Genomic DNA, 27572 nt, shown 5'->3' with positions numbered 1-27572 from the left:
TCGACGTTTGGCATCGAGTTCTTGCTTCAGCCGATGCGCCTGCATAGTCATACGCAACATCATGTATGTAATAGCGAGCTACATCGGGTTAGTGAGATCATCATCATCACCATAGCCATACGCAACTAGTTAGACTGCGACAGGTTAATTGAACTTTGTTCTTGTTGACCTTAGACATGCTGTTGTAATTTTTTTTCACATTTCTTTTGGCTCGTTGGAAAGGAAAAACATTTGAAAGCAATGAAGGAATGACTGGCACATTTCTGTACAAAAATTACAGACCTTCGCAAACGACCGTCCGCCACATATATGACACTTTTTTTTGACAATCACAACTTTCTCTTTAACCATGAACCACTCCATACACTATGCCAAGAATGAATTTAATATACATATATATAAGCTTAGATTAAGAACTTATAGACTAGATATCCGAGTTAAAAAAAGCATCGTAAGAACTACTTGTAAATTTACGCCTCCCAATCGTTGACCTCGATGACGTGAGGAATATAGAAAGTAAATCTAGTACTATATTCTTCTTCAAAGTCCTATTATGACCTAACATATATGATAATCTTCCAAGTCTTTAAATCCGATATGTTAGTTTTGATGCAAGGTCTTAGGGCGCCCTCTTATAGCATTACGATTCGAGATTCTAACCTGAGATGCAACTAACATAAGATATATAACTTTGAAGGCGTTCCTGAAAATTGCCCTCAAAATTTTATAAAAGCACTAGGATAGTATTAGAATATTAGTGCTATAATTAAAATGAAAGATCCCAATCTAATATTGTTGAGAAAAAGAAGCATTTATATATGTAACTTTTGTATGGTTTACCTAGTAAAAAGTACAGTGTTATTTGGGCAGTGTATTTCATATGGTAGGCGGACCACTACAATATATGACTTGGAAGGCATCTATACGCGCCCCTATATGGGCCGTAACACTAATCTTTGCGAATTAGCAGGATCGCTGAACTCGATTTAGCATATAGATATACTCCTCTCACAATTAGAGTATATCGTACTAGTCTATACGCTTTCGCTCCAACCCGACACAGCCTTTTAAGAACAAGAGAATTGAGTAGAGTAATGACATATATTTTCCTTAATCCTGCTTATTTCGAAAGGCAACTGTATACACGCTTCAGGCACACTACTGTGTGATGGACGTGATCTAGACGTAGAAGAGCGCGAAAGTAGCACCAAGTAAAGCCATGGCTTCCTTGGGAGCGCCGAACAGAGACGATGCAGCACCAGTTGAGGGTAGAGCGGAGACGGAGGGACTGGTGGATGAAGTATCGGAAGCATTGGATGAAGTGGCCGTGGAAGACGAGGTTGAAAAAGAGGTCGAAGAAGAAGAAGAGGAGGTGGAGGTGGAGGTAGTGGAGCCTGCGATGAAAAAAGATGTATTAGTATGGTCACCTAACATTATGCGAAGTTGCATCTTGCCTGAGGAAGACAAAGGACTAGTTGACGATGTGGGTGCTGGAGATGCCGAGGATATAAGGATAGAGATAACGGATGTAGAAGTGGTCGCAATAGTTGTCGCGGAAGAAGTGGAGGAGGAGAAGGAGGAGGTGGTGAAAGAAGACGTGGAAGAAGAAGTGTTGGAAGAAGACGAGGATGCGGTACCATCATCTGAAGCGCCCTTCTCGGCAGTAAAAATAGCACTGACGGCGAGCTGGCCCGCAGAATCAATTATCTGGATCTCGTAGTCATTTCTAAGGCATGGGAGAATGGCATTAGTGGTGTTCTTCTCTGTTCACCCAGTCTATCTTCTACATACCCGTTGGAAATGCTAGGGTTGGGCTGGGTCGTGTATTCGCCGTCAGAGGTCTTGACGTTGTCCGCTAGTTTGGTCTGGAAAGAACCATCCTGAGTTCGAAGGATGATGCTGATTACTGGAGGATCACTAGGATCGCTAGTAAATTTGATTGTTTTGGGAGTGGAGAAATCCCACACCGTGTCTGATGATGGAGCGGTGACGGTGATGGCAAAGGCAGATGAGAGGAGGCTCAGGGCCGTGAGGGTGAATGAGTAGCGCATTTTGATTGAATGAGTATTGAATTATTGGAGAGTGAGCCAGGATGAATCTCCCACTATTTCTCAGGAAAAGACTATATATTTCCGGTCAAGAGACTAAAAACTACTCCATAGATTGTTGAAAGATCTATATACAGAAACCAGTAATCTTCAGCTGAAGATGAGTGCATTAAGAATACGAGATAGTCCAGGCCTTGCACAGGAGCAGAATATGATCTCCAACCTGAGCTGAGCCTCCTATGGAGAGACTGAAACAACCCAGTACAACCCGGTGGTCATTCTGGTGCCCACGTAGGGTAACAATAGACGGGCACTGCTAGAATATTAGCGACCCCTGTTGTGTTGGGTCTATCAAAAGCAAGCATTGCACCTTATCTTTCCAATCAAGGCCGCAAAGCCAATTGTGACCTGTTGTCCTTGCTGATAAAGGATTAAACTTCCAACTAAGGGCTACTATCTTGTCAGCGCTAGGTTAGTGGCGTTCGCAAGCGCAGTACATATGGAGTATACCAACAGGGTTCATCGTGGATATCATAATTGAAAATCTATTTTCGTTGTATTGTATCGTTACTTACAGTCGTGAATTGATACTGGTCATGACTGGTAACATTCACCGGATGAGCTAGGTCGGTCTGCTGTTTTACTGTGTCGTGCCCAATAGTCAAAAGCGACTGTCGGACTTCTGCTCGAAGTATGGAGTTGCTATTTACTCAAATATCCCCTATTTTCCGTGGTAATTCATGAGATTTAATATGAAAGCAATAGAATTAAATGTAAGGAGTATCTCGTCTATAGTAACGCTTCTGCAGAAACCATCAAAAATAACGTCAACAAATGAAATCGAAAACTAATGCGGAGGATAGGCAATATGATCAAAACAGGAGGAATGGCAGTTTAGAGAATTAGATGGAAACGTAGGATGTGGTCAATGCAGCCGTGACTATCAATGTCCTCATCTCCCACGACAAACCGAACAAAGGAATCCCAGAGCCGGTGGAAGTCTTTGGACTTGTAGAGGAGGTTGTCGAGGTTTGAGTGTGATCTCCACAAATATTAGTGCTTTGGTTCAGGCTTTCAGTAGGATAGTATACCCGAGGCCCTCCATCTGAGCCAAGATCCACATTGAGATTTCCGCTTGAATCAGTTACAAATGTTTTGCAAGACAAAAGCTCGGTTAAATTTTGTCCAGATGAAAATCCCGTGCCGTCGGAGCCAAGCGTGATTTTCGTGGTGGCTTTGGTGGCTGGCTTGGCTCCCAGGTTGGACACAACGCTCACGACTTGGTTACCAGTAAATCCCTTGCGCATGGCTAAGATGTTTGTTGAGTTATAGATTGGCAATGAGAGGTACGATAGATAGTCGTCCCCTGAATTAGGGGCGATCGTGGACTTTTCTCCGTCGCCGCTCGCATATGATCGAATGCGATTCAACGATTGGACTAGCAAAGGTAGGGAGGTTGAGTTCATCGAGTATTTAGTAAGCCATAGGGCCTCCCGGTTGACGGGGTTAAATCCGCCTGACAGGTGCTGTTCTTCGCCGTAGTAGACTGTATTGTTTTTGTTAGTGTCTTTGGCTTTGTTTCTATTTGTGGGGGTGCAACATACGGATGGGGATACCGTCAGCGAGCATGCTGATTGTGAGAATGTTGCGAGCTAGCTGATAATGAGTTTGAAAGTCAATACGTGGTGACAAAATAATCTATGCACTCGACTTACCGATATGTCTGAGGTATACGAGCCAAAGCGAGGGAGATCGTGATTCGATGTGAAAGCTCCCAGAGGTAATACGTCGTCGCAATGTGTCCTGATGTAGTCGATAGACTGTACGATCCTGTTCAAGTCACCATTGGTCGTGTTAAAGGCCTCTGAGAGGATGTAATACCTAAAAAAGAGTCAACACGCCCTATGTTAATTTTCATAAGCTACTCACAACGGATAATTCAAAAGCCCGCTTAGACTGGGTTGCAGAGAACAGTAACCGGATGCATCTCTTGTGGCGCCTTCCCCCATAGTGAAAACACTCGCTGACTTGCTGAAATCGGAGAAGAAGGCGGGGGGAACGTTCAAGACACTGTCGATTCGCAAGCCATCAACTATAAAGGATATCTATTATTAGATCCGCGGGAGAGATAGGAAATGTATGGACCTACTGGAGTAGTTCGAAACTAACTGTGAAATCCAATTGCCCAGAATCTGCTGGACTTCTTGATCCTCGTTTCGCAGGTCTGGAAGCGATATGGTGTTGTCTCCCATCCAGCACTAATAGAGACTTAGCAATGTTCTCATAACACAAGATAATAGACTTACATCCAGAACACAGGTGTTGTTAGTGGGGTCATCAGAAAGTAGCTTGTAGTCGTGGAAATACTTCTGATCATTGAATGGATTAAACGTGCTGTAGTCGACAGTAGAGGCATTTCCAGCCCATGCCATATCACCAACGACAATGTCCAGCATCAGGTACTATTTTTCTTATCTCAGTTTCGTGAGTAGACATAGCAACCGGCGACTCACCATGCCACGCGCGTGCAACGCTGCGGATAACGCTTGGAGGTCATCGGAAGTGCCGAAATGGGAGTTGATGGAATAGAGGTCATTTGGCCAATACCCATGGTACGCTATCATCCATCAATCTTTTGTTCTCTATATCCGTTGACAGTCAAGATGACCATACCTGAGAGATCCGCCGTGCGAGTTGGCTCCTGGCTTTGCACTGGAGAAATCCAAACGGCATCGAAACCGAGTTCCTGAATATAATCCAGTTTGTTGATGATACCCTGTAAAGTTCCTCCACAATATTCTCCCAGTGCTGCATTACAAGAAGCGGTGGTTGAGTTATCGTACCGAGCGAAGCGATCGGTGACCACTTGGTAGACCGACCGACCAAGCCATTGGTCTCGGGAAGCCGCGTGTACTGTCCCAATAGTAGCAACCACCAAAACCTTCCACCACCTCATTGTCAGTGGCGTTTGCAGAAAGAAAATCAGATGGAAGTACAGATACTGAAAATACTAGATACAACATACTTAAATTAATTGACAATGTCACATAGTATGTTTGATGAATTTACGGTGAGGTATCTGTGTATTGTATCGTCTGTGTAATACAACCTGTATACTATGTATTAGTTCCTGGTGTTCCTGCTCCTGTCATATGTATTCCATCGGCCCGATCGACAAGCTTTGCTCTTGGAATCCCGCCTAGAACCATCCTATCCCGAGAGCACAGTTCTCTTCCGACGGAGTGGCCGCGAACAAAAGCAAAAAATAATCCGAGACACAGGAACTAGCCCAACAAGACCCTTATCATATATCATATCTCAACCTCTCATTTCTCATAGGTCAATTCTGTATCAGGCATGACGTGTTCTATCTTCTATAGGTGAGATCCCCGATCTGGAATAGATTACACTTTATAATCAATGATTTGATTTACTTCCGGCAGAACTCGTGTCTTGAAACCTCGTATAACTACACAGCAAGCAGTATAAGCAAGGCGCTATCAAACAATGACCCACTTCGTATATTGGGCTAGCCCTTTAGACCACTCCGGAGGTCCTATACCGATATGCATGTCAGCTTGAGGTCAATCGTCCAAAATTAGGACCGCTCAACCACTGACTATAAGTATGGATATACTTTGTTGTGGAATGAGGCTGTACAGCAAGGCTGGCTGGGATCTCCAGCCGTTCGCCTAATTCTTAAGTTTATGCTAATTTACAAATCAGTGATTGGTATTCTCGCGATCAGAATCAGTGATTGCATGGGCCTAGGCGGCTCCGGTGTGTTCATTATCTTTCACATGTCTCTCTTGCGCATCTGTGCCCTATGAATCGTTTAGTGTCTCTATTTCTATGGGTTATCCCATTCTTCCTGGTATGTACACTGTGGTCGTTTTTCAGTCGAGGATCGAATAGTGTGTTCTATGAATATCACTATAGTGGCATTCACTATACGGAATGGAGTTGATCACTTCCATCACTCGTTATCTTTCTATTGTTGCAATATTGATACGCATTGTACAATCCCTACCATATCTTCCAGAGGAAGCAGACTGGAATCTCAATCAAAACCAGACGGCGACACACCCCCTCGACTACTCGGGTCAGTGGGATGACCACATATACAATCCCTCGCCAGAGAACTGGCGATTCCCTTTTACACAATCTTCCTCGACAGATTTGTAAATGGCGATCCGAGTAACGATAATGCAAATGGTACACAATGGGAACACATCTTGACCTCCAACGAGTTCCGCAATGGCGGCGACGTTCTTGGGTTGATTGATACGTTCGATTATATTCAGGGAATGGGGATTAAGGTGAGTTTACTGCTTCATGAACACTCGATGTCGAGAATATATTGACCATATCCAGGGCATCTATCTCGCTGGCACACCGTATATCAACTTCCCTTGGGCTGCTGATGGATACTCCCCGCTTGACCTGACTCTGCTGGACCATCACTTTGGTACGATCGAGGACTGGCGTACAATGATATCTGAGGCGCACCGACGGGGGCTATATGTTCTTTTGGATAATACCTTTGCAACGTGGGTGAAATCCATATGCGCAACCGATATCCTCTGCTAATTGTGTATAGAATGGGCGATCTTATCGGTTTTCAGGGTTTCTTGAACAAGTCCGCGCCGATCAATCCTAACGAATACGACTATGTATGGAAGTACGAACGTCGATACTGGGACTTTCAACCTGGAAATGAAGTTGAGAGCGAATGTCCCTGGGAGCATCCTCGGTTCTGGGATGATAACGGGTCTGGCTTGACTACCACAACCCTTGGTTCTTCATGTCGGAATAGTGAATTTGATCAGGTAAACTTCATTCCCTTTTCTTTCGATATTGAAGATGACTGACCTCTACAGTATGGGGAAGTTGCCGCCTTTGGAAACTACACCGAGTGGGAAGGACAAATATCCAAGTTCGCATTTGTGCAGGATCGTCTACGCGGGTGGCGGCCAGACGTGCTAGCCAAGATCAAACACTTTTCGTGTCTCACCATCACCATGCTTGATATCGACGGATACCGCGTCGACAAGGCTCTACAAGTTACCCTTGACTATCTTGGAGAATGGTCCGAGCATATGCGGTATTGCGCTAAGCAGGTGGGAAAGGACAATTTCTACATTCCCGGGGAGATTGTGGGGGGAAACTCTTTTGGCTCGCTTTATATCGGTCGCGGTCACCAGACAAATCAAACCATCTCCAATATGACGGAAGCGTTCATGATGACGAACAAGACACACAAGTCAGATGAGGATCTATTCTTGAGACCTGCGGAGAGGGCAGCGTTGGACGGGGCGGCGTTCCACTACACGTTATATCGTGGTCTGAGCCGGTTTCTAGGGTTAGTTTATCCCCCTTACCACTTTCAGTTGATTCAAGCTAACATCATCTCCTTCAGTCTAGATGGTATTTACACTGCCGAAGGCGACCCGCCCGTCAACTTTGTGGAGACCTGGAATGGCCTTGTGGAGACTAACGATATGGTCAACACGAATACCGGTAAGTTTGATCCTCGTCACCTGTTTGGTGTCACGAATCAGGATGTCTTCAGGTGGCCAGGGATTAAAAATGGGACCCAAAAGCAGAATCTGGGTCTGTACATCGCTTCGTTGCTCATGCCTGGAATTCCCATCGTCTCCTGGGGCGAGGAACAGGATTTCTAAGTACTAGAGAGTCAAGCTGACAACTATGTCTTCGGTCGTGGACCCATGTCATCCGCTCAGGCATGGCAACTGCATGGATGCTACAAGCTGGGGTCATCGAAATACTTCAATTTCCCCCTCGAGCGCTCCCTGACTGGATGTGAAGATGATTCCGTCAGTCTTGATCACCGCGATCCTTCTCACCCAGTGCGAGGCCTAATCAAGATGATGCTTGAGATGCGTCAAAATTATCCTGCTCTGAATGATGGCTGGTACTTGCAGCAGTTGTCCAACCATACGTTCGACATCTACCTTCCAGGCAGTAATGGAACAGCGACCGAGACTGGCTTGTGGAGTGTCATGAGATCGCGCTTTGTAGATGCGCAAAACTTCGATGGCCAAGGCCAGGGGAATCAGAGTGTATGGCTAGTGTATTCTAATGACAACACCAGAGTCGAACACAAATTCAACTGCAGCAGTAAGGATGCTTTGATCTCGCCATTTCCCACGGGAACAACGGTCAAGAATCTTTTCCCACCTTTTGAGGAATTCACCCTGGTCAAGAGCTCACTTACGCTTGGGTATGATTGCTGTTCTGAAATTGATCCCTATCACTGACAATGATTAGATTCGAAGGGTCTGACGTTCCCAACGGGTGTCATCCCAACCTTACTATGCCGGCGTGGGGTTTCAAAGCCTTTGTTCCAAAGGATAAATTCGTGCAGCCTTCCCCATATGTAACACATTTCTCCCCGGGGCATGACGCTCGACTTGTGTCTCAGGGAACAAGTGGGGAGACAGTAAAAATTGGCTTCGAATTCTCTCAGGAGATGGATTGCGAGGATATCACCAACTCGCTCACGATCACGTCCAAAGCGCTTGACGATGAGAGACCGCGGCTTGATACGACCTCAGTCTCTTGTAAACCCATTGAAGAGACTGATGTTGTGACATGGCCGGGGGCACTAACTAGCGTTTTCAGCTACGAGGTAGATTTGGGCAATGTCTTTCCAGGCGTTCACAGAGTCACCCTTAGCAACGTGACTACAGCAAACGGAAATGAATCCACAGGTGTGAGTATATTCCTCGCCATACAAGTCGAGAAAGCCCCAATACTGATTGAGTCGGGCAGTCCATCGACCATTTTCTTTTCCGTATCGGACAGATAAACAATCCAATGGTCTGGCCACAGTTGGCCAACTACAGTAGAACACTACTGTTTGACAACCCGTCGTCTGACATTGAGCCCTTATCAGTAATGCCACAGGCCCCTGGTGCAGACATGTGGCGATACTCGCTGGACTTTGGAGCTACATTCAGTCCCTGGGTGACGTACACCGGCTTCAACACGACGATCCCCGGCAAAGGCTGGACCGACACTGCGGAGCAGGCCTGGGAAGGAGAACACATCCTTGCCCAATACTGGAGCAAGTTGACTGGAAGTAGTGCTCACTGGCAGCATGGAGACACGGAATGGGAATACAAGCCCCCGCGTCGCTTCCCAAACCTCTTCATCCAAGGCGAGTTCAACCAGTTCGGATGTGACGCTGGCTATTCCAACAAAATGGATCTTAGCAACATCACTGGCATGTGGGAGATCCACTTCATGGGCGGATGGCCCGTGCAGGTTTCATTCAACGCCTGGGGATTAAAGAAAGACGGCCTGCCCGATAAGACACAGGTGTTTGGAGACATCGATGGAGACAATGTTTTAGATCAGGTCCCCCCAGTCACCCTGCTGAGCAATGTCTTCAACGTCACTATCCCACCTCCTTCGCCCTATCTGTCCTTCAAGCTGTCAGTGGGTGATGGCGATCTCAAGGTCTACGCTACACCCACAGGATCCAGGTGGGTTCAGCTGGCCATCTTTATCGTGCTAGCGATTGTACCTGTCACCACCGCTGTCGGTGCAGTGTATATTTACCTGAAGGCCTTTTACCAAGTCAAATTCAATCAAATCGGTGTCACCGAGAAAAGATCAAGCTTCGCTCCACTGGTGAGCGTCTTTCAAAAGGTGGCCCATCGATCGAATGACAGGGAATCCAATCCCGGGATTTCCCCGACAAATATAGGCGCGTTTTCATCTGAAAGTGGAGGCGTCGTCGGTGCCACAATAAACACCCGTCGACGCACCGTGCTCATTGCAACTATGGAATACGATATTGAAGATTGGGGCATTAAGATCAAGATCGGGGGGCTCGGTGTGATGGCTCAGCTTATGGGGAAACATCTCACCCAGCAGGACCTTATATGGGTGGTCCCTTGTGTTGGAGGAGTTGACTACCCTAAGGACGATCCCCGTGAGCCGATGGTAATTACTGTTCTTGGGAATAAATACCAAGTGGATATCCAGTACCATCGGCTGCATAACATCACGTACGTCTTGTTAGACGCGCCTGTATTCCGGGCTCAGTCCAAATCAGAGCCATATCCTGCCCGCATGGATGACCTGGATTCGGCTATATTCTATTCCACTTGGAATCAATGTATTGCTGAAACAGTCAGGAGATTCCCGGCTATCGACCTCTATCACATCAATGATTACCACGGCGCTGCTGCCCCTCTCTATCTTCTACCTCGCACGATTCCATGCTGCCTGTCTTTGCACAATGCTGAGTTTCAAGGACTCTGGCCAATGCAAACCCCACAGCAAAACCAAGAGGTTTGCAGTGTCTATAATCTTGATCATGTATTGGTGAAGAAGTATGTGCAATTTGGCGAGGTGTTTAACCTTCTCCATGGAGCTGCCAACTATCTGAAAATCCACCAAGCTGGATTTGGCGCTGTCGGTGTCTCCAAGAAATACGGCAAGAGATCGTTCGCCAGATATCCAATTTTCTGGGGTCTCAAGAACATTGGAGCGCTGCCAAATCCTGATCCATCCGACATCGCTGAGTGGGATCAGAATGCAAACAAAAATCTCGAAGACGTTATCATTGACGCAGAGTTTGAAGCCAGTCGTGCCGCACTCAAGAGACAAGCACAAGAATGGGCAGGGCTCAAAGTTGACGCAGAGGCCCAGCTGTTTGTATTTGTCGGTCGTTGGTCCATGCAAAAGGGCGTTGATCTGATTGCAGATATCTTCCCCTCCATCCTAGACGCTCACCCAAAGGTCCAATTGATGTGCATTGGTCCAGTCATTGATCTTTATGGAAGGTTTGCTGCGTTGAAACTGAATCGACTCATAGATCTCTACCCTGGGCGGGTATTTTCCAGACCGGAGTTTACTGCACTACCACCCTTCATTTTTAGTGGCGCTGAATTTGCCTTGATTCCTTCGCGTGATGAACCGTTCGGTCTGGTTGCCGTGGAATTCGGACGGAAAGGAGCGTTGGGCGTGGGATCACGGTAAGACTAATCTAGCTTGAATCCACCACCAGTGCTCACCTATATTTCCTTAGTGTGGGTGGCCTTGGACAAATGCCAGGATGGTGGTTCACCATGTAAGTTTACCTCTTTCACAATCCCTCATCATATTTTCAAACTAATCCATTCTAGTGAGTCTATGACAACCAAACATCTTATCCAACAGTTCAAGATGGCCATCAACGACGCTTTGAAATCATCCCAGGATACACGGGCTGTCATGCGTGCACGATCCGGCAAGCAGCGCTTTCCCGTAGCACAGTGGGTTGAGGATCTGGAAATTCTACAGACTACCTCGATCGAAAAGCATGTCAAGTACTCTAAACGCCACGATCACAGCTCATGGAGGATTTCCCGCGGCAGCACTCTTGTAGCCGATAGCGTCCCCAAAGCTTCGTCGAGCTCAAACAATAGCCGCGAACACAGCCGATCACGCAGTTCCACAATGTCTGTCCCGCCGAGCAGGCCGATTACAGCTGATGTGAGACTATCTGGGCCTCGACCAGGCCTTGAATACGTTCTCTCGCCGACAAATTTGTCTTCCAGTTTAAATATATCCGACAACGAGCCCGACTCTGACACGGACCCAAGGAGCAGACCCTTGTCCTCCAACCCTCTTGCAGAATCCCGAATTGTTTACACTACAGCAAGCGATGGAGAAGATCTCGAGCCGCTTTCTGGGGTCATCCAAGAGGACGGTAGTGTTTGTCAATTGCAATTTGGAACACCTACTATTTATTTTGCTCAATCCGGCGCCAGCACACCAGTTCTTGGTGGAGGACCGGAAGACGGTCTTATGGGCCGAAGAGACGCAAGGGAATCTGTGATGAGTCTGGCCAGCGTCGATAATATAATAAAGGAGAAACAAAACTACAACCTCCAGAAAGTTGATCCATTTTTCACGGATGCGAACAAGGAGTACGCGGATAAGTTTGAGAAGAAGCTTGCGGATCTGAATGGCAAGAACTCTGAAGACCAGCTCTGCATCGAAGAGTTCCTTGAGAAGAGCAAGAAAGAATGGTTCAATCGATACCGCGACGTCAAACTAGGAAAGTCCCCCTTGCCTTCTCCTACTCCCTCTGTCTTCCGCTTCCAGGTTCATGGAACCGATCAACCGGAGACCCCACCAATTACTGGTCCAGGTGTCCACCCATATGCCGAGCAATTCCTTCTCCCAAATGACTATGTTCCCCCCACGGGTTTGAAGCGTTTCATGTTGGTGAAGCTAGGCGATTGGCCTATGTACTCCATCTTCCTCGCTATTGTGAGTTGGAACCCTATCAAAAACTTTCATTACAGCCGTTGACACCATTATTTAGGGCCAAATTCTTGCCTTGAACTCGTACCAGATCACACTCTTGAACGGTGAGATTGGAGAGACGGCCGAAAAGCTATACATTCTGGCGTCCATCTATCTTGCCTCTTCGATCATATGGTGGATGGTCTTCCGTCTAGTCCCCGCAGTCTATGTGTTGACGATTCCTTTCTTTGTATGTTCACGTTCCTTTATCTCACATACGAGGTTGCAAGCTAACTGCCCGCAGATATACGGGGTTGCCTTTCTGTTTGTCGGTCTTGCCGGTCCCATCCACAGTACAAGTCAAACATGGTTACAAACCGTGGGAACTGGCCTGTATTCGTTTGCATCTTCGAGTGGTTCGATTTTCTTCGCCCTCAATTTTGGAGATGAAGGTATGCAACGACCCTTTTAGGAAGTATCGAACTTTTCTGACTTTCTTGTCTAGGTGGAGCGCCTCTGAAGTCTTGGATTTATAGGGCTACCGTCATCCAGGGCACCCAGCAGTTGTTCATCAGTTTCCTTTGGTACTGGGGTAGCTGGATGGCAACTCTAAATCAAAAGGGTAGCACGCAGTTCAGCCTTGCCATGACCAATCCAGGAGCTTTGCTCGGGATCGGAGTTGGGCTGGCCTGTCTTCTGTGGCTGCTGGGAGCCCTGGTCTTCTTTGGACTTCCTGCGTATTATAGACAATCACCAGGTCAAGTGCCGACATTCTACCTATCGCTCTTCCGCCGCCGCATCATTCTTGTATGTCTCTTCAAGTTCTCCCTCAAGCTAATTTTGTTGTTGACGTTGTATTTTGCAGTGGTTTTTCTACATGGTTTTCATATCAAACTACTGGCTGTCGGCACCGTACGGACGAAACTGGCTCTATCTCTGGTCCAGCAAGCATGCACAGGTGTGGCAAATCGTGCTCCTTGTCCTCCTCTTTTTCATTATTGTCTGGGCAGCAGCCCTGTGGGTCTTCCACGTCCTTTCCAAGAGACACGCGTGGTTCATCCCGATCTTTGCCGTCGGTCTTGGTGCTCCTCGATGGGCCCAGATCCTGTGGGCAACCTCCAACATAGCCGCTTACATCCCCTGGGCCGGTGGTCCCGTAGCCGGAGCTATCCTTGGTAGAGCCCTATGGCTCTGGCTAGGAATTTTGGATTCCCTTCAGGGTGTCGGTAAGTTTCCTCTCGCAGCGAATAAAACGTAACAAATACTAATTCACACCAACACAGGGTTTGGAATGATTCTCCTTCACACAATGACTAGATTCCATGTCACCTTCACACTTCTAGCCGCACAGGTGGTCGGTTCTATTGCGACTATCCTCGCCCGCGCGACAGCACCGAATAAGTTGGGCCCTGGTGATGTTTTCCCTGATTTCTCCGCTGGCGTCGCAGCTGGCTTGGGAAAGGCAGACTTCTGGGTCTGCCTGCTCTTCATGCTATCCATCAACGTGCTCTGCATCTTCTTCTATCGCAAGGAACAACTCGCGAAACCTTGATCTCTGTTCCAAACTTGACTAGCGTTTTCTTTTCTTTTTTTTTCTGTTTTGCATCCACTTGACATTGTGCGGCGTATATATTGTGATCGGAGGATTAATTATACTATAGCGGGTTGCATTCTCTGGAGAGCAATAATGGACTTTGTAAGAGTCGCCCTATATTTTGTATTTGTATATAGTGTACATAATATAAAGACTACTAGTTTACAAGTTCTGTAGGTGTCCAAACTTAATGTTCATGTGATCCGCAATAGGCATGCTTCTAACCCCAAATCAAATTGATATTAATCTTTACATTGAAGCCGTTTCCCATTCGATTGAATTTCCTGTCAAGATCAACAATATGGAACAGAAACAGCCTACGCTAATATAGAGGACTAATGTGATAGGTCTAGCTTGATTGGTGACTGTATGCAACGGACTGTTTTAGGCCTAGTCAGGGGAACTGATTATTCCGAGCCCTCTTATAAGTAACAAGGTCCTCCGTACTCTGTATATATTCTCATGATGGTTCGTATTTGTTAAATTGCATTTGCTCGTTATTCCTGCCACTCTTTTCAAGATAACACGACACTCGTTCATTGTTTTATTCCATTCTTTCCATAAATTTACCAGTCTTGTTCTCATCCAATGTATCGCCTTTTTTTCTCGTTCGTCGTGGCACTCTGCCTGTACACGCGCTGGACGGTCGCCGCTTTAACCGCCGGTGAAATTGCTAACTCTCTCAATGAACTGGCACAGCAAGGATTCGCTGCCAAGGATCTCGTATTGGAAATCAATTCTACTGCAGACGCTGGGCCTATTCCGGTAAGTGGGTTCCTTTAGGCGCATGAATGACAGCTCATAATAAAATCTAGGATATCTACACTGAAATAGACACAATGATCTTTGTGGTTCTAACAAATGTAAAATTCATGGTAAACACACCGATCATTACCGATCAGGCAGAGGAGCAAGAGGTCTATGAGGGATACTCAAATGTAGGTTGATGACAAGAAGGGAAGTCAATCAGAGTTATTTATACTTAATTACGCTAGTTTGTACAATCCCTCCTCGAGCTCATGAACGCCTTTTCGAGCAGCGCAGCCCAGCTGAAATCCATCAACCAAACAACCAAGAACAAAGTTCCCTCTGAAATTCGTATCTTGCAAAGTGCCGTTGACGTGAGTTTCCTAATTAATTCTTTGCTACGATCGGAGTATATTGCCGACGGAATGCTGACACCTCACAAGGCCTACTTCTACAACATCATCGGTCTCTTCCCAGCCAAAAGCTCGTACAATATCCAGGCCAACAACCAGAAAGCCCAGGTGGATACGCATTGCTTCCAGGCTGTCTGGGCATTTGATCTTGGTTCTAGCAATGGTAATGAGGCTACTCATCAAGCACACAGAAACAGCTCCCTTCACTCTCGATGGATGAAGCGCGGTTCCTGGTGATTTTAGATCATGTCTATCTTTGAATATCACCTGGTTTCATAGTTGGGTGGATGGCAACTGGTAGACCTGGCAGATAGGCGGGTACACCCTGACCACAGGCTGCGCATTTGGCCCATTTTGAACACAAAATTTCTCTGATGCTAGTTAGCATGAATTTATATTAATAATATCAAGACGCATCCATGCATTACAATATAAATATATATAGTCTTATTAAGCTGCATTGAAATCCGAAAATAGGTGAGACAAGTTGATTCGCAATGTAAGACCCCTAGATAAGATCTAAGGGATACTTGGAATGAATGTGGAATGGTAAATAGAGATAAAAGACATACTATAACAGTAAAAGAACCAATAGCTGTAAGAAGTAGCCTACGAAGATAATATACTCCGTTTAGGTTTGTGGGTCACCTAACCTATAATAGCCTAGTTTTGGTCAAGACCCCTAGGCCCCTGGGCGGCCCCTAGTCCTTAAGCACCGAAGCCCATCAACTGGGGGTCGAGTCACTTAGAGCTTACCTCCCAAAGATACAAATAAGAGCTTCGGAGCCCTTCTTTTGCTCTGCCATGATATGCGTTGATACTTTGATTGCCTGTGGAGGTTGGAGATGAGGCAACCGCGACCCACGCAAGGCCCAACGGAGGCGGTGTGGGGAGACTGGGCACGAATAGACAACACAGACCTCCAGTAGGGTCATGAAGTCGCGTTTCCACGTTCATAGCACAGTTGTGTATAACACAGCCTGCGACTCCCCCAGAAAATACATTTTAGTCAAATCCGTTCATTTGTTTCTTCCGTCATGGGGATAGCTGTCTCATCTAGTCAGGCTGTGACGCTCCTCTGCGGTCTCTTGGGTCTTTATATCATCAGGATTGTCACGACATATGCCAAGTTCTCGAAATTCCGGGGCCCTTTGGGAACCGGCATCTCAAACTGGCCGCATAGCATGGCGATGCTTCGAGGAAATTGTCACGAGTGGTATGCAGAAGTCAACAAGAAATATGGTGCGAGGCATCTCTTATACTTTATTTCTCCGCGAGGGCCCTATCTACTGTACCTAACACCTTCGACTCCAGGTCCGATCGCTCGTGTCGCACCCCAAGTGCTAATCACATCCTCTCCCGAAGTTTGGATGCACGTAAACAATAAGCCTGGCTACAAGCGCTCAGATTGGTACTACAGGGCTACACGAATCGAGTACCGGAGGGATAACGTGTTCAGTCAGACGGATAATGTGAAACACGACAAACGGAGGAAGCAGATGGCTCCAGGGGTATGATAGCTATCTCATATCTCTCTTGGACTCTCCCCCCACCATTCATACTGGCATAGGCTGCTGACCAGATATTATTATGAAGTATTCGGGGAGGGAAAATACCCAGCTCGAGGGCTCTGTAGATGAACGACTCCAAGATTTACTAAACCTTATCCGGTCCAAATATATCTCGTCCAATCGTCATGTTGTACCCATGGACCTAGCAAAGAAGGTTCAATACTTTACACTCGACGTTATTAGCAGCGTCGGCCTCGGAAAAGCGTTTGGTATGTTGAAGAGTGACCATGACGTGGACAACTACCTCCAGTCGAGTGAGGAGGGACTTGCTATCAGCCATACCGCCCTTGCCATGGGCTTCAGCTCGATCACCCAGATGCCCTTCATCGGCAGGTTCATTGCAGCTTCACCCAAGGATAACAACGGCTTCGGTAGGATGATGGCTGCGTCTTTCCGCATTGTCGACGCGCGCGCCGCGGAATCCACCAACGAAAGATCTGATATGTTAGCTTCCTTCATCCGCCACGGCTTATCAGGTGACGACTTGCGTAGTGAAGCACTGGAGCAAATTATCGCGGGCTCCGATACCACTGCTGGTGCCATCCGCGGCACACTTCTATACATCATTACCAATCCCCGGGTTTACTTAAAGCTACAGCGCGAGGTTGATGACGCCGTGCGTAGCGGCGGTGCTCCGGGCATAGGCGAAGGTCTTATTACTGCTGCCCAGGCTAAGAATCTTCCGTACCTTCAGGCCGTGATACGCGAAGGTATACGAGTCAGGCCGCCCGTTGCAAACATCCTCCCGCGCGATGTTCCGACAGGTGGTGACACTATTGTCGTTGATGGTGAGAGCATATTCGTACCAGGTGGCGTTTGCATCGGGTACTCGTCATACGGCATGCATAGGAGCGAGGATATCTATGGCAAGGATGCAGAGGCTTTCCGACCCGAGCGGTGGCTCGAAGCGGACCCTGTTAAGTTGGCTGTCATGGTTCGGACCAATGACCTCACATTCGGCCACGGCAAATTTCAGTGTTTAGGGAAGCCAGTGGCCCAAATTGAGATTGGGAAAATGATATTCGAGGTGAGTAGAAAGCACTGCGCATGTCTCCTTTGCTCTTCTTTCTTCTCGGTGACACGCTAACTGTCTATTGGACACAGCTCTTACGCAACTTTGACATAGCACTCATCAGCCCGACCCGTCCCTGGGATGCGCGGAACTACCTCGGACTTTTCGCTATTTCAGATATGTGGGTGCAAGTAATGGAGCGAACGACCTCTTTCCCTTGAGCGGTTAGACGACGCTTCCCGTGTTGTATCAAGAAGTACCCTGTCATAGTGGTGCTTTGCAGGCTTCCTCAGTGATGGTTCTAAGTTGATTCTTCAATGTCTGATGATCATTTTTGAATTTGTGATAACAATGCACGTTTCTCTCGGTTGAATATCGCTTTGAGGAGGAGTACATTTATTTTGTATACCAACTATACAAACACCATCTCCGTTCCTTATTTCACAGATACTGTTGGGGCCACAGGTGTATCGGCACATTCGACTTGAACAATCCGATGCTGAATCTCCCCGTCCGAAGCTGCAATCACAACGGCACTTAATTGGTTGCCGTATAAACACCCCGAATCCAATCCAATTGCGTATCTGCTTTTCTGCAAACGTCGTTTTGCATCGTGCCCGAAGATCACAGTGGTCTTGGATGCTAGCCTATCTTGCCACCGGTCCCATTCCGTAACCCAGGTTTCTTCCCCGGGACTTTCTGCCGATATGAATACATCCTCATCGCCCGGCGTATGGACTAGGCTCCGCATATGCATTATATCATATGGATCCTGGTCTTCAAGTGGGATATTAGGAACGAATCCCGCATGTACGACAACTAGAGTCTCGCCGAGGGTGGAGGGTAGGCCTTGAGGTAGCTTAACACGCAAGATAAAAGGTAAAGCAGCAAGCCAATCGAGCTGGCGCGTCGAAAGTGCCAAGGCCGTACCGCGCGTTGTAACAGATACGCATTTATCAGGAGTCTCGAAGTTTTGAACAGTATGCCCCGGTACATCGGCTTCGGGGTGCTCGGGTACGGCCGAACTGCTACTCAAGTTTCCAGAAGGTGGTAGACGGTCACTTGTGGCATTAATCTCCGCGGCTGCTTTGAGAACCGCATTTTCGTGGTTGCCTCTCACTGCGCTAGCGTCTAACTTGATAGCCAGATCAATAACACCTGAGCTATCGGGGCCTTTATTAACTAGATCGCCAACTAGTATAAGATGATCTCCCTTGCATTTGTCGAAGCCTATTTTGGCTAGCAATGCCTCAAGGGACTTCCTCATTCCGTGTACATCGCCTACAATGACCAATCGTCCACTAGTAGGGCCATTCTCAGAAGACAATAGAGAAGACTGCGGAATATGGTTGATTGGTAGGTCTGAAAGAAAGTTTGTGATTGGAAATATTCTGTCCGTAGATTTCGTAGGGCCCATCTTTTTAGACTTGAAGGATCTCTTTAATTGGAAGGAAATGGAAGACGGAGAATGAAATTAGCGTGTGGGTGTGGGACAGCAGACTAGCGTGGTTTTCGGTAGCCGTCCTGTCGCATGCTGCTCTGTGGTGGGTCTTTCTGTGAGTGCAACAATTGCGAGTTCAATTGTTTGAGCGACATCCTGGATTGAATGTGGAAAGGAAGACAATCTTTGTTGATTTGCTAGATAGGTTGAGAATTTACTTGACTAAACTTGCCAACGATACCCAGATACAATGACAACGGGACGCCTCTATATATTCTTCCCAAATAGTGTGGCTCCATAATATCTTATGAATCAAGTTTGTATCTAGGCAAACTACTGACAGTAGTCCGTATGTCCCCACCACTTTTCTACCGACATGAAAATAGTCTTAGTCTATCATATATGAGGATTTCATTTACGAGAATCTATTTTAGTTAAGAGTTGATGCTACCAGTCGTGGCTACTGCCCCCCCAGTTTCCTCTTCCCTGTGGACACAAGAAGTATATACTCCTGGATAGGAATATACATTATCATATCTTGCCATACCTCAGATTTCTGTCATATGAAAAAAATACGATATGCTGCACTAGGGTATACACTGTCACTGTCGTTGCAGTGACGTCAATCGCCATCGTCACATTGCGATAACTATTCAGATCTTATAACATTTATCTCATTCTGTCTTCTGTTTGATTTGTAAATTTGAGTGCTATATTCCAATTTATAATGCCGTACGAGCTTCCAACAACTCCCAAAGAGAGGATAACCGCCGCCCGCGGCTACAAAGCGTAAGCTGATTTTTATAGGCCTATTTGCAAATGGCTAACAGGAGTATATGAGGAATTTAGAGCATTGCAAAATGACCGCGTCTCGGTTGAGGCCAAGGATCATGCACGGGAGATGCTGCTCAAGTTGAATGAGGAAGAGGCCCGCCAGGAACTCGGCGAAGAAAGTGGGCATGTGCCGTATCACCGCCACCAACAACGTTCGTATGAGAACGAGAGACCAAGCTCCCCTGAGGGAATAATTGGTGCAGCTCGTGGCTATAAAGCGTATGATCTCTCCTTAACACCTTTTACTTCACGAATCGTTTGAAAGAGGGGATAGTTTATCGAGACTATGAGGTTGACTAACGGAATGCAGAGCTATCCATAACCCACTCGTCTCGGAAGAGGGAAAAGAGCATGCCTGGAACATGTTGGAACAGATGGACGACGAAGAAGCTCGGCAGGAGTTATACCATCAAGATGACAGGCCTAAAGATCCTGTCAGAGTTGAGGCGGGTCTAAAAGCGTAAGACTTCGAGGTCCTTGCCCAAGTGCTTATAGTAATAATCATTTCAGCGCACAGAAAAATCCGCTCGTTAGTGAGGATGGTCATCGCCGAGCCACCGAGCAGTTACGTGATATGGAAGGATAATTTAAGGTACCTTCATCTGGCTCATGCACTCATTTGATAACACTTGCCGCAAGATTGCATGTTGCTCGGACCACTATGCTAGATTTTCCACTTGCTTAGAATCTGAAAAGACATGAATCTAAAATATTTGTTGACTTCCCGCCTCTGCGCTTCGAATTCTGAGGACTAGCAGAATTGATTGTCACGACTAGTTTTTGAGTCTCGACATTTTAGGCGATCGAGATAAAGACTTACTAAAGCTGTGAGCTCCATTTTTCAATCATGGTTAGGATTGAACCATATATAAAGATAAATACCATACTGGGAGGATCGTTTAAAAGAATCTACGGAAATTCCAGGAACAATGGTAACATGGATAGAGAGAAAGTTGTATAAAAGTTTCAGATGTCTTTCTGCTTCAAAGTTTAGAAGTTACGACAGTAACTAGCTATAAAAAAGCCCTTCGAAACTTCACTGCTTGTCTCTTCCTGTTTACCCAGACTCATTGACAGCACCGTCCCGATTCTGTCCATCCAAAGGGCAGTCAGCTATTCGTGTTCAATTATACTCTATAGCGCAGACCCACCTTCAAGTTTGAGCAATTTTCACAATTCCTGCAGTTTTCCATGTTGGAGCAGTTTTTGCAATCAGTGCAGTTTATCATGTTCGAGCAATCTTGGCAATTGGTACAACTTGTTATGTTTGAACAGTGCTTGCATTTTTCAGAGTCGTCGCAGTTGCTGCAGAATGAACAATCGATACAATCATCACAATTGGAGCACTGCATCTAATTGTAAGCATGTTTCAGTACCTAGGCAGAGACATTAAGGCTTCTCAGTAGTATGGGGCTAGAATGATCTAGATGGTGTGGAAGCATACATCATTGCATCCTGAGAAGTGGTGTTTAGCACTGCTAGCTTGTTTGCAGGATATAGGCTCACCTTTGCAGTTATGACAGTTACTATTGTTCCTGTTTCCGTCCTTATCTCTGTAGACAGAGAATTAGTTGACGAATTGGCTTAGTGGGAAAGAAACCTAGTGAACATAGTGAAATAGCTCTGAACTCACTCATTCTTAAGTGGAAGTTGTGTCATGATGTTGCCCTCAAAAATATTTTGTCTGCTAATAATGCCGAGCAGTATCTCTTTTAATACGCAGTCAAATGAAAGGGATCTAATCAGGCAGGCTATATACCTACCCGTGGACCTAGTGCATGCTTACTCTTCCACCTAGGCAACCAGGTTGGAAACTTGAAAAGTTATGTCAGTATGACGTAACTCATATAAAAGTGACCTTGGGAGCAAACAACAACTATATTCGTCTATATCATGAACTTTTGTTTAGGGGAAGAGCTTACATAACGAAGGTTGCCGGAATGAAGCTGGCGAGACTGAGAATTTATAAAAGACGCAGATGGAAGCACAAATTACCCCACCCTGGCTCACCATAACAGCCCACGTAGAGCAGCCTATTATCGCGGCCCTAGGGCCCCCTAGCCAAGGATTATGAAATTCCATAGCTGGAGCGATTTTTGAAAAAGATTCGGTTCTCTGATTGCAAGTATAATTTTACGTGTAAGTCCCTGCAGCAATAAAACTTCGCATTATGGACATATTTTGTGTCTTCTAGGTACATTAATCTGCCTTAGTTATATCCATTTGTATCTGAATACTTTATCTGACATTAATACTGTGATATAGGCGATTGCCATTGTTAGCATGATACCGTATCTTACTACACGAAAGTTCTATTATTTCTTTACTTTGTCCGCATTCATTATCAACGTTGGTCTTGGGAGAGGAAACAAGCAGTCAGAAACGCAAGTGCTGCATCTAGCTACAAAGAATTCAGCATTCAACAAAGCGAACCAAATGAGGATGAGATATATCTAGGGCAAATGGGCGATTTTCGTAGATTACCTGATTCTAGTATCTTAGAAATCAATTCGCTTGCTTCGACAAATTAGGCAGGACATCTGGGAAGTTGAGTGAAGGGTGCCACGACCTGGAGCTATAGTTATTACTAGGGGGGAAGTGCCTGGAGAGACAGATTGCCTCAGCAGCTAGCTTTGATAGTTTGAGATCTGCCAAAGTCTTGTCATGGTTCTGGTGGCAGCAAGCTCTACTAGATTGCTGCTGAGACTAAAGAGGAGACTGTCTGAACTGACAGGCTATCTTGAGCACAGCACGATACTAAATCTTCTTCTCACTACATTGCTCAACCTAGCAGCATTAATAGAAAAACTTGAAACCTTTAAAATAAATGGCCCCCTTGTTATCTGCCTTGTCCACTTTCACTTCTAATGTTCTAAGATTGGAAATGCTAAGTATATTGCGTCATATGATTGGTCTGGATTATGTTCATTCGTTCATTTCTACTACTGAGTTGCTCTTCAATAAGGCTGTTAGAAGTCTAGTAGCCTTCTGTCCTATCCTTTGTTTTTGCTTCTAGGGGATAATAATGCTCTTGTCTATCTTGAAAGAAATACTATATCTATATTAGTTTTATTTGTTGAAGAGCTTTGTTAGGTATCCTATTATTATTGACGACAATCCTTTGTGCTAAAAAAAGATAAAGAAGATATTTACAGATAAGTTCTGAATTCGGGTCTCAAAGATGTCCTCGAGTATTTAACTGTCAACGAAGCCCGTCCTATCTTTCGATATTCATTAACAACAATCATTCAAACAATCAACATTGCGACTCAAACAATCCAACAATATAACAATCCCTCAACGAAAATCATCTACCATTAACATTTTTCAACATGCCTCGCACTACCATGCGATTGCACGCTAATATGAAGGCAAACGACGCAAATGAGCGGAAAATCTGGAGGCCACTTCATCTTGATAACGCCCAATATCCACAGATTGCACTTGACCGTCAGTCTGTTCTCGACTTTATCCGTAGTGTCTACGATCCTTTGCTAATCGCTTGGCTTGCTGTACCTGGTAATACCTGGGCAAACCAGTTTTCATCAAACACTTCCGGTAACGAATTTCAAGAACAGGTTATTGCAAGGATGGAAGAACTTCCATCGGGTATTCAATCGATAGAGAGAGAGACAGTCCTTGGTAAAATACTATACGATATTCTCAGGTTTTACCGATTCACCGATGCCGCCTGGAGAGTACCTTTGCCTGGCGCTGCTGCCGCTCCTCCCCCTCCCCCTCCTCCCCCTCCTCCTCCCGGTGCTGCTGCTCCTGTTCCTGCTCCTGCTCCTGCTGCCGCTCCTGCCCATGTTTGGGAAGGCAGTGTGCTTGCTGCTGCTATTGCCTTGGGAGTGGTTACTACTGCTGCTAACCTAGAAGTGCTTGCAGATGCTGCAGAGCAAGTACTTGGGCCCGATGCTCCTGCTACTGCTAACCCTCCTACTCCCCTAGAGATCCTTGCAGAAGCTGCAAGCGTAGCCGAGCCTAGTCCTGTGGTTTCTCCTACCTCTTCCCTCGATATACTTGCAGATGCTGCAGCCGGACTTCCTTATGCGCCTGTGCCCGCTCCCGCTGCTGCTGCTGCTGCTGCCCCCGCCCCGGTTAATTCTCCTGCCTCTGGAAACAAGCGAGACAGAGACGAGGAGTCTGAGGATGAGTCTGAGCGCCCTGCCAAGAAGAAGCAAGCGGTGAGTCCGAAGTAATCCATGTTTTATTATCATTTTCATTAGTATCTATACATGTATATCATCTTGGCTTTGTTAAATATGACTATGAGCGCATTTAATCTTATATAAATCATTATTCAATACCCAAATCTGTATTGAAGCAATCCAGCTGGAAATTGGGATTGATCATTTTGATAAAGTTTGGACCATGTCCTATATCTCACCATAGTCCTACGCTACATATATATCACATCAAAATCGACAATATTTGCTCTTTTTTATCCTCAAAATCATATAGAAATATGCAATTTTTATATCTTAAATATTACTATAGCCTCGGAATACGTTCTATCAAATTTCTTTTGTGAAATAGATTTTTTCTGTTGAAATGATTGAGGTTAAAATCCAAAGAGTTTGTTTTTACAGACTTTGAGCATCCTACTCTATCCTACTCTAGGACTCAAGTGTTATTTTCTAAGTTCAAGTGGCTAATAAGAGCTTGATTTGGTTGAGAATAACCTAAATCGCTTGTGGAATTACTTTGAGGCATTAGCTCTATCCACCCCTGAAGATATCGTGGTAACACATAGGTTTCAGGCAGACGTACGGATGTGTGCATGTACAAAGGGAGAAGAGCATTGCTCTGTTGTTTGAGGATCAACATCTGCTTAAAATTAGACGATCTCTTTTGTATATCACTAATAGCTCACTACATATCGCATAGTTATAAAGCAGCCAACGTTTGCATACTAGTTTCCCCAGCTTCTGGGTTCATAGCTCTGACAGCCCTGTTTCTCGCAATCTACCATGCACTTTGACTTTACTGTAGACCCCTACTAATAAATTTTCAAGTTACTAATAGTAGTAATAGTATCGGAATAAAATAAATATTGAAGCAGATCCTTGATATACTAGCTCTCATTTATAAGCTGAATCACCTGACCGCGAGGAAAGGACCTGAGTCCGAAAGTGGTTAGTGGCGATTTGGCTCTTGGCACTCACCCGTGAGTTTTGCGTGTCGCGACCAACCTCCCAAGTGCCCCCAGTAACCCGTCCAATCATCACTTTAGGCCTCCTCTTCCATCTCCTACGGCCTTAATTTACGCCATTGCTGGCTTTTACCCATTCCATCCCATACCATCACGGCGCTTTGTACGGCAGACAGATTGATACACGGGAAAGGAGTTGACCGCGACAGCTGTTTGCTTTGATCCATCATGGATGAGACTCCCATCAACCAAGTTTCGGCCCACGAGAACGCCCAGTCTGTGGCTGGCCTAGATGGTGCAGCTGATGCAGTTCGCGACGCCTCAGGTATATCTACCCCCAAATTGCTTTGATGTTGCACCGAGTGCTAAATTCGTGGACAGGAGCGCAATCCCGCCAGGATTCGCCCGTGAAAAAGATTGAGAATACACCTGGGTCCGACAATCCGATGGATGCCCCCGCATCCCCCAGACCTCGGAACGGCGGGATTGAACAGGAAGACGAAGAGATGGGTGGTACTGAGACTGACGGTAAGCCCGACACCGAGGGCTTGGAGGATGCTTTGGGGGAGTCGCATACGCAAGCAGAGGGAACGGATGGGCTTGATGACGCTGTGGGTGAAGATCAACCCGCGCCATCTAAGTCGTCTCTAGAAGCCGCTGCGCGCGAACAACTCGTCACCCAAACACACGCCATCATCCTCCCCAGCTATGCGACATGGTTTGATATGAACACCATCAACCCAATCGAGAAGAAAGCTCTTGCCGAGTTTTTCAATGGCCGCAACCGCAGCAAGACGCCTGCCACATACAAAGATTACCGAGACTTTATGATCAATACCTATCGATTGAACCCCATCGAGTATTTAACCGTTACTGCTTGCCGTCGCAACCTTGCGGGTGACGTCTGTGCTATTATGCGTGTTCACTCATTCCTTGAGCAGTGGGGCTTGATCAACTATCAGGTGAGTGGCTTTGTCTTTCCCTTTCAAACACCTCAGCTAACATCTCTGTAGGTTGACCCTCAGACACGGCCGTCCAACATTGGACCGCCATTCACTGGCCACTTCCGCGTTATCGCAGATACTCCGCGGGGTCTGCAGCCATTCCAGCCTGGACCAAATCACAGCGTCACGTCCGGCAAGCTTCTTCCGGCCACACAGCGTGCCGCCTCTTCCGTCCCTGCATCGAAAGACGACCTCAACCTCGAATTACGCCGCACCATTTATGACGAAAAAGGCAGGGATATCACCTCCGCCGAAGATAAAGAGAAGCAGACCAACGGGGAAGCAACAAACGGCTTGGACATTACACAGGAATCCAAGAAGAAGGCACACTGCTTCTCTTGCGGTATTGACTGTACCAAGCTTCGATTCCACTACGCCAAATCCGCCTCAACGTCAGCCAATGCCACTACACCAGACACCAAATATGACCTGTGCCCCAACTGCTTCCTTCAAGGGCGAATGCCTTCTAGCCACAATGCCTCGGACTTTGTTAAGCTCGAGGACAAGGGCCACTCTCAGTTAACTGACAAAGATGCTCCGTGGTCAGACTCGGAAGTGATTTTGTTGCTGGAAGGCCTGGAGAACTTCGATGAAAACTGGGAACAAATTGCAAACCACGTTGGCACACGATCTCGGGAGGAGTGTGTCATGAAGTTCTTGCAGCTTGAGATCGAGGACAAATACGTTGAAGATGTCCCCGAGTTGCAGGCTGGTAGCGGACGTGACCCCATCAGCCAGTCCGAAAACCCCGTTCTTTCTGTTGTGGCATTCCTGGCCCAGATGGCGGAGCCCTCAGTTGCTGCCGCCGCCGCCGGTCGGTCGGTCGACGAGATCCGTAAGGAGCTCCGGAGCCAGTTGGAGAAGGGACAAGGCAAAGGCAAAGATGCAGTTAAGTCCGAAGATTCCATGGATGTGGACCCCACACGTGAGGCCGAGCAGCAAGTTTCCGCTAAGCCTAAGGAGACACTTGGCACCATCGCCCTGGCCGCAGCTGCCGCACGTGCCGGAGCTCTTGCCTCACACGAGGAGCGTGAAATGACCCGCCTGGTCTCTGCTGCTGTCAACGTCACCCTGCAGAAGTTCGAAATCAAGCTGCAGCAATTCAACGAGATGGAAGAGATTATCGAGGCTGAGCGTCGGGAGTTGGAACAGGCGCGCCAGCAGCTCTTCTTGGACCGGATGACGTTCAAGAGGCGTGTTAAGGAGGCCCAGGATGCGCTTCAGACTGTCAGCATGCAAGGCCCCAACGAGCACACCAACCAGATGCTGGCTGATGCTGCTACTACGGGTATTGGAAACCACTACAGCTTCCAGCCTGTTGGTGGAGATATGCGGGCTGGAACCCAGCCTCTGAGCGCTCAAGGCGGTCCTGACTACAAGACCCTTGAACTGTAGTCTTCCTCAATACATGTACGATACTCCCCCATGGATCTTCCGAGAGAGGAACCCAAAGGGACTGCTTTTCGTCTCGCTGAGTTATGAAT

General features: G+C 46.6%; 10 protein-coding genes across 10 annotated transcripts; 7 read left to right on the top strand and 3 right to left on the bottom strand.

Moving 5' to 3' along the window:
* Positions 1 to 1179: 1179 nt before the first annotated feature.
* N7479_006058 (GPI anchored serine-threonine rich family protein) lies at positions 1180 to 2051 on the bottom strand (the record flags this gene model as incomplete). The annotated part of the gene is made up of 2 exons (XM_057253754.1): positions 1180 to 1726; positions 1792 to 2051. The coding sequence occupies 2 exons, from the start codon at positions 2049 to 2051 to the stop codon at positions 1180 to 1182; spliced, it is 807 nt and encodes a 268-aa protein (XP_057107616.1).
* An 899-nt stretch (positions 2052 to 2950) lies between these two features.
* On the bottom strand, positions 2951 to 5004 carry N7479_006057 (alpha-amylase; the record flags this gene model as incomplete). Its single annotated transcript, XM_057253753.1, has 8 exons — positions 2951 to 3594; positions 3653 to 3704; positions 3764 to 3929; positions 3978 to 4140; positions 4198 to 4306; positions 4355 to 4510; positions 4562 to 4665; positions 4722 to 5004. 8 exons carry the CDS (start codon positions 5002 to 5004, stop codon positions 2951 to 2953), a joined length of 1677 nt encoding a protein of 558 aa, XP_057107615.1.
* Positions 5005 to 6005: 1001 nt separating this feature from the next.
* On the top strand, positions 6006 to 7732 carry N7479_006056 (CAZyme family GH13; the record flags this gene model as incomplete). The annotated part of the gene is made up of 6 exons (XM_057253752.1): positions 6006 to 6154; positions 6226 to 6367; positions 6423 to 6598; positions 6649 to 6877; positions 6929 to 7410; positions 7468 to 7732. 6 exons carry the CDS (start codon positions 6006 to 6008, stop codon positions 7730 to 7732), a joined length of 1443 nt encoding a protein of 480 aa, XP_057107614.1.
* Positions 7733 to 7777: 45 nt separating this feature from the next.
* On the top strand, positions 7778 to 13869 carry N7479_006055 (glycogen/starch synthase; the record flags this gene model as incomplete). The annotated part of the gene is made up of 10 exons (XM_057253751.1): positions 7778 to 8292; positions 8340 to 8784; positions 8844 to 11059; positions 11113 to 11154; positions 11210 to 12341; positions 12397 to 12567; positions 12622 to 12769; positions 12823 to 13124; positions 13183 to 13543; positions 13601 to 13869. The coding sequence occupies 10 exons, from the start codon at positions 7778 to 7780 to the stop codon at positions 13867 to 13869; spliced, it is 5601 nt and encodes a 1866-aa protein (XP_057107613.1).
* A 630-nt stretch (positions 13870 to 14499) lies between these two features.
* N7479_006054 (uncharacterized protein) lies at positions 14500 to 15308 on the top strand (the record flags this gene model as incomplete). The annotated part of the gene is made up of 4 exons (XM_057253750.1): positions 14500 to 14676; positions 14727 to 14849; positions 14907 to 15032; positions 15102 to 15308. The coding sequence occupies 4 exons, from the start codon at positions 14500 to 14502 to the stop codon at positions 15306 to 15308; spliced, it is 633 nt and encodes a 210-aa protein (XP_057107612.1).
* Positions 15309 to 16108: 800 nt separating this feature from the next.
* On the top strand, positions 16109 to 17875 carry N7479_006053 (cytochrome P450; the record flags this gene model as incomplete). The annotated part of the gene is made up of 4 exons (XM_057253749.1): positions 16109 to 16313; positions 16386 to 16582; positions 16668 to 17669; positions 17747 to 17875. 4 exons carry the CDS (start codon positions 16109 to 16111, stop codon positions 17873 to 17875), a joined length of 1533 nt encoding a protein of 510 aa, XP_057107611.1.
* A 215-nt stretch (positions 17876 to 18090) lies between these two features.
* Positions 18091 to 19071, bottom strand: N7479_006052 (metallophosphoesterase family protein; the record flags this gene model as incomplete). Its single annotated transcript, XM_057253748.1, has 1 exon — positions 18091 to 19071. One exon carries the CDS (start codon positions 19069 to 19071, stop codon positions 18091 to 18093), a length of 981 nt encoding a protein of 326 aa, XP_057107610.1.
* A 751-nt stretch (positions 19072 to 19822) lies between these two features.
* On the top strand, positions 19823 to 20515 carry N7479_006051 (Con-6 family protein; the record flags this gene model as incomplete). The annotated part of the gene is made up of 4 exons (XM_057253747.1): positions 19823 to 19884; positions 19945 to 20148; positions 20240 to 20389; positions 20440 to 20515. The coding sequence occupies 4 exons, from the start codon at positions 19823 to 19825 to the stop codon at positions 20513 to 20515; spliced, it is 492 nt and encodes a 163-aa protein (XP_057107609.1).
* A 2746-nt stretch (positions 20516 to 23261) lies between these two features.
* Positions 23262 to 24131, top strand: N7479_006050 (uncharacterized protein; the record flags this gene model as incomplete). The annotated part of the gene is made up of 1 exon (XM_057253746.1): positions 23262 to 24131. One exon carries the CDS (start codon positions 23262 to 23264, stop codon positions 24129 to 24131), a length of 870 nt encoding a protein of 289 aa, XP_057107608.1.
* A 1181-nt stretch (positions 24132 to 25312) lies between these two features.
* Positions 25313 to 27483, top strand: rscE (uncharacterized protein; the record flags this gene model as incomplete). The annotated part of the gene is made up of 3 exons (XM_057253745.1): positions 25313 to 25409; positions 25466 to 26046; positions 26098 to 27483. The coding sequence occupies 3 exons, from the start codon at positions 25313 to 25315 to the stop codon at positions 27481 to 27483; spliced, it is 2064 nt and encodes a 687-aa protein (XP_057107607.1).
* Positions 27484 to 27572: the final 89 nt, after the last annotated feature.

The sequence above is a fragment of the Penicillium vulpinum genome (genome assembly GCF_028829585.1).
Source record: "Penicillium vulpinum strain IBT 29486 chromosome Unknown utg000003l_segment0_segment0, whole genome shotgun sequence".
NCBI lineage: Eukaryota > Fungi > Ascomycota > Eurotiomycetes > Eurotiales > Aspergillaceae > Penicillium > Penicillium vulpinum.
This window is presented reverse-complemented; position numbering and strand designations above follow the sequence as displayed.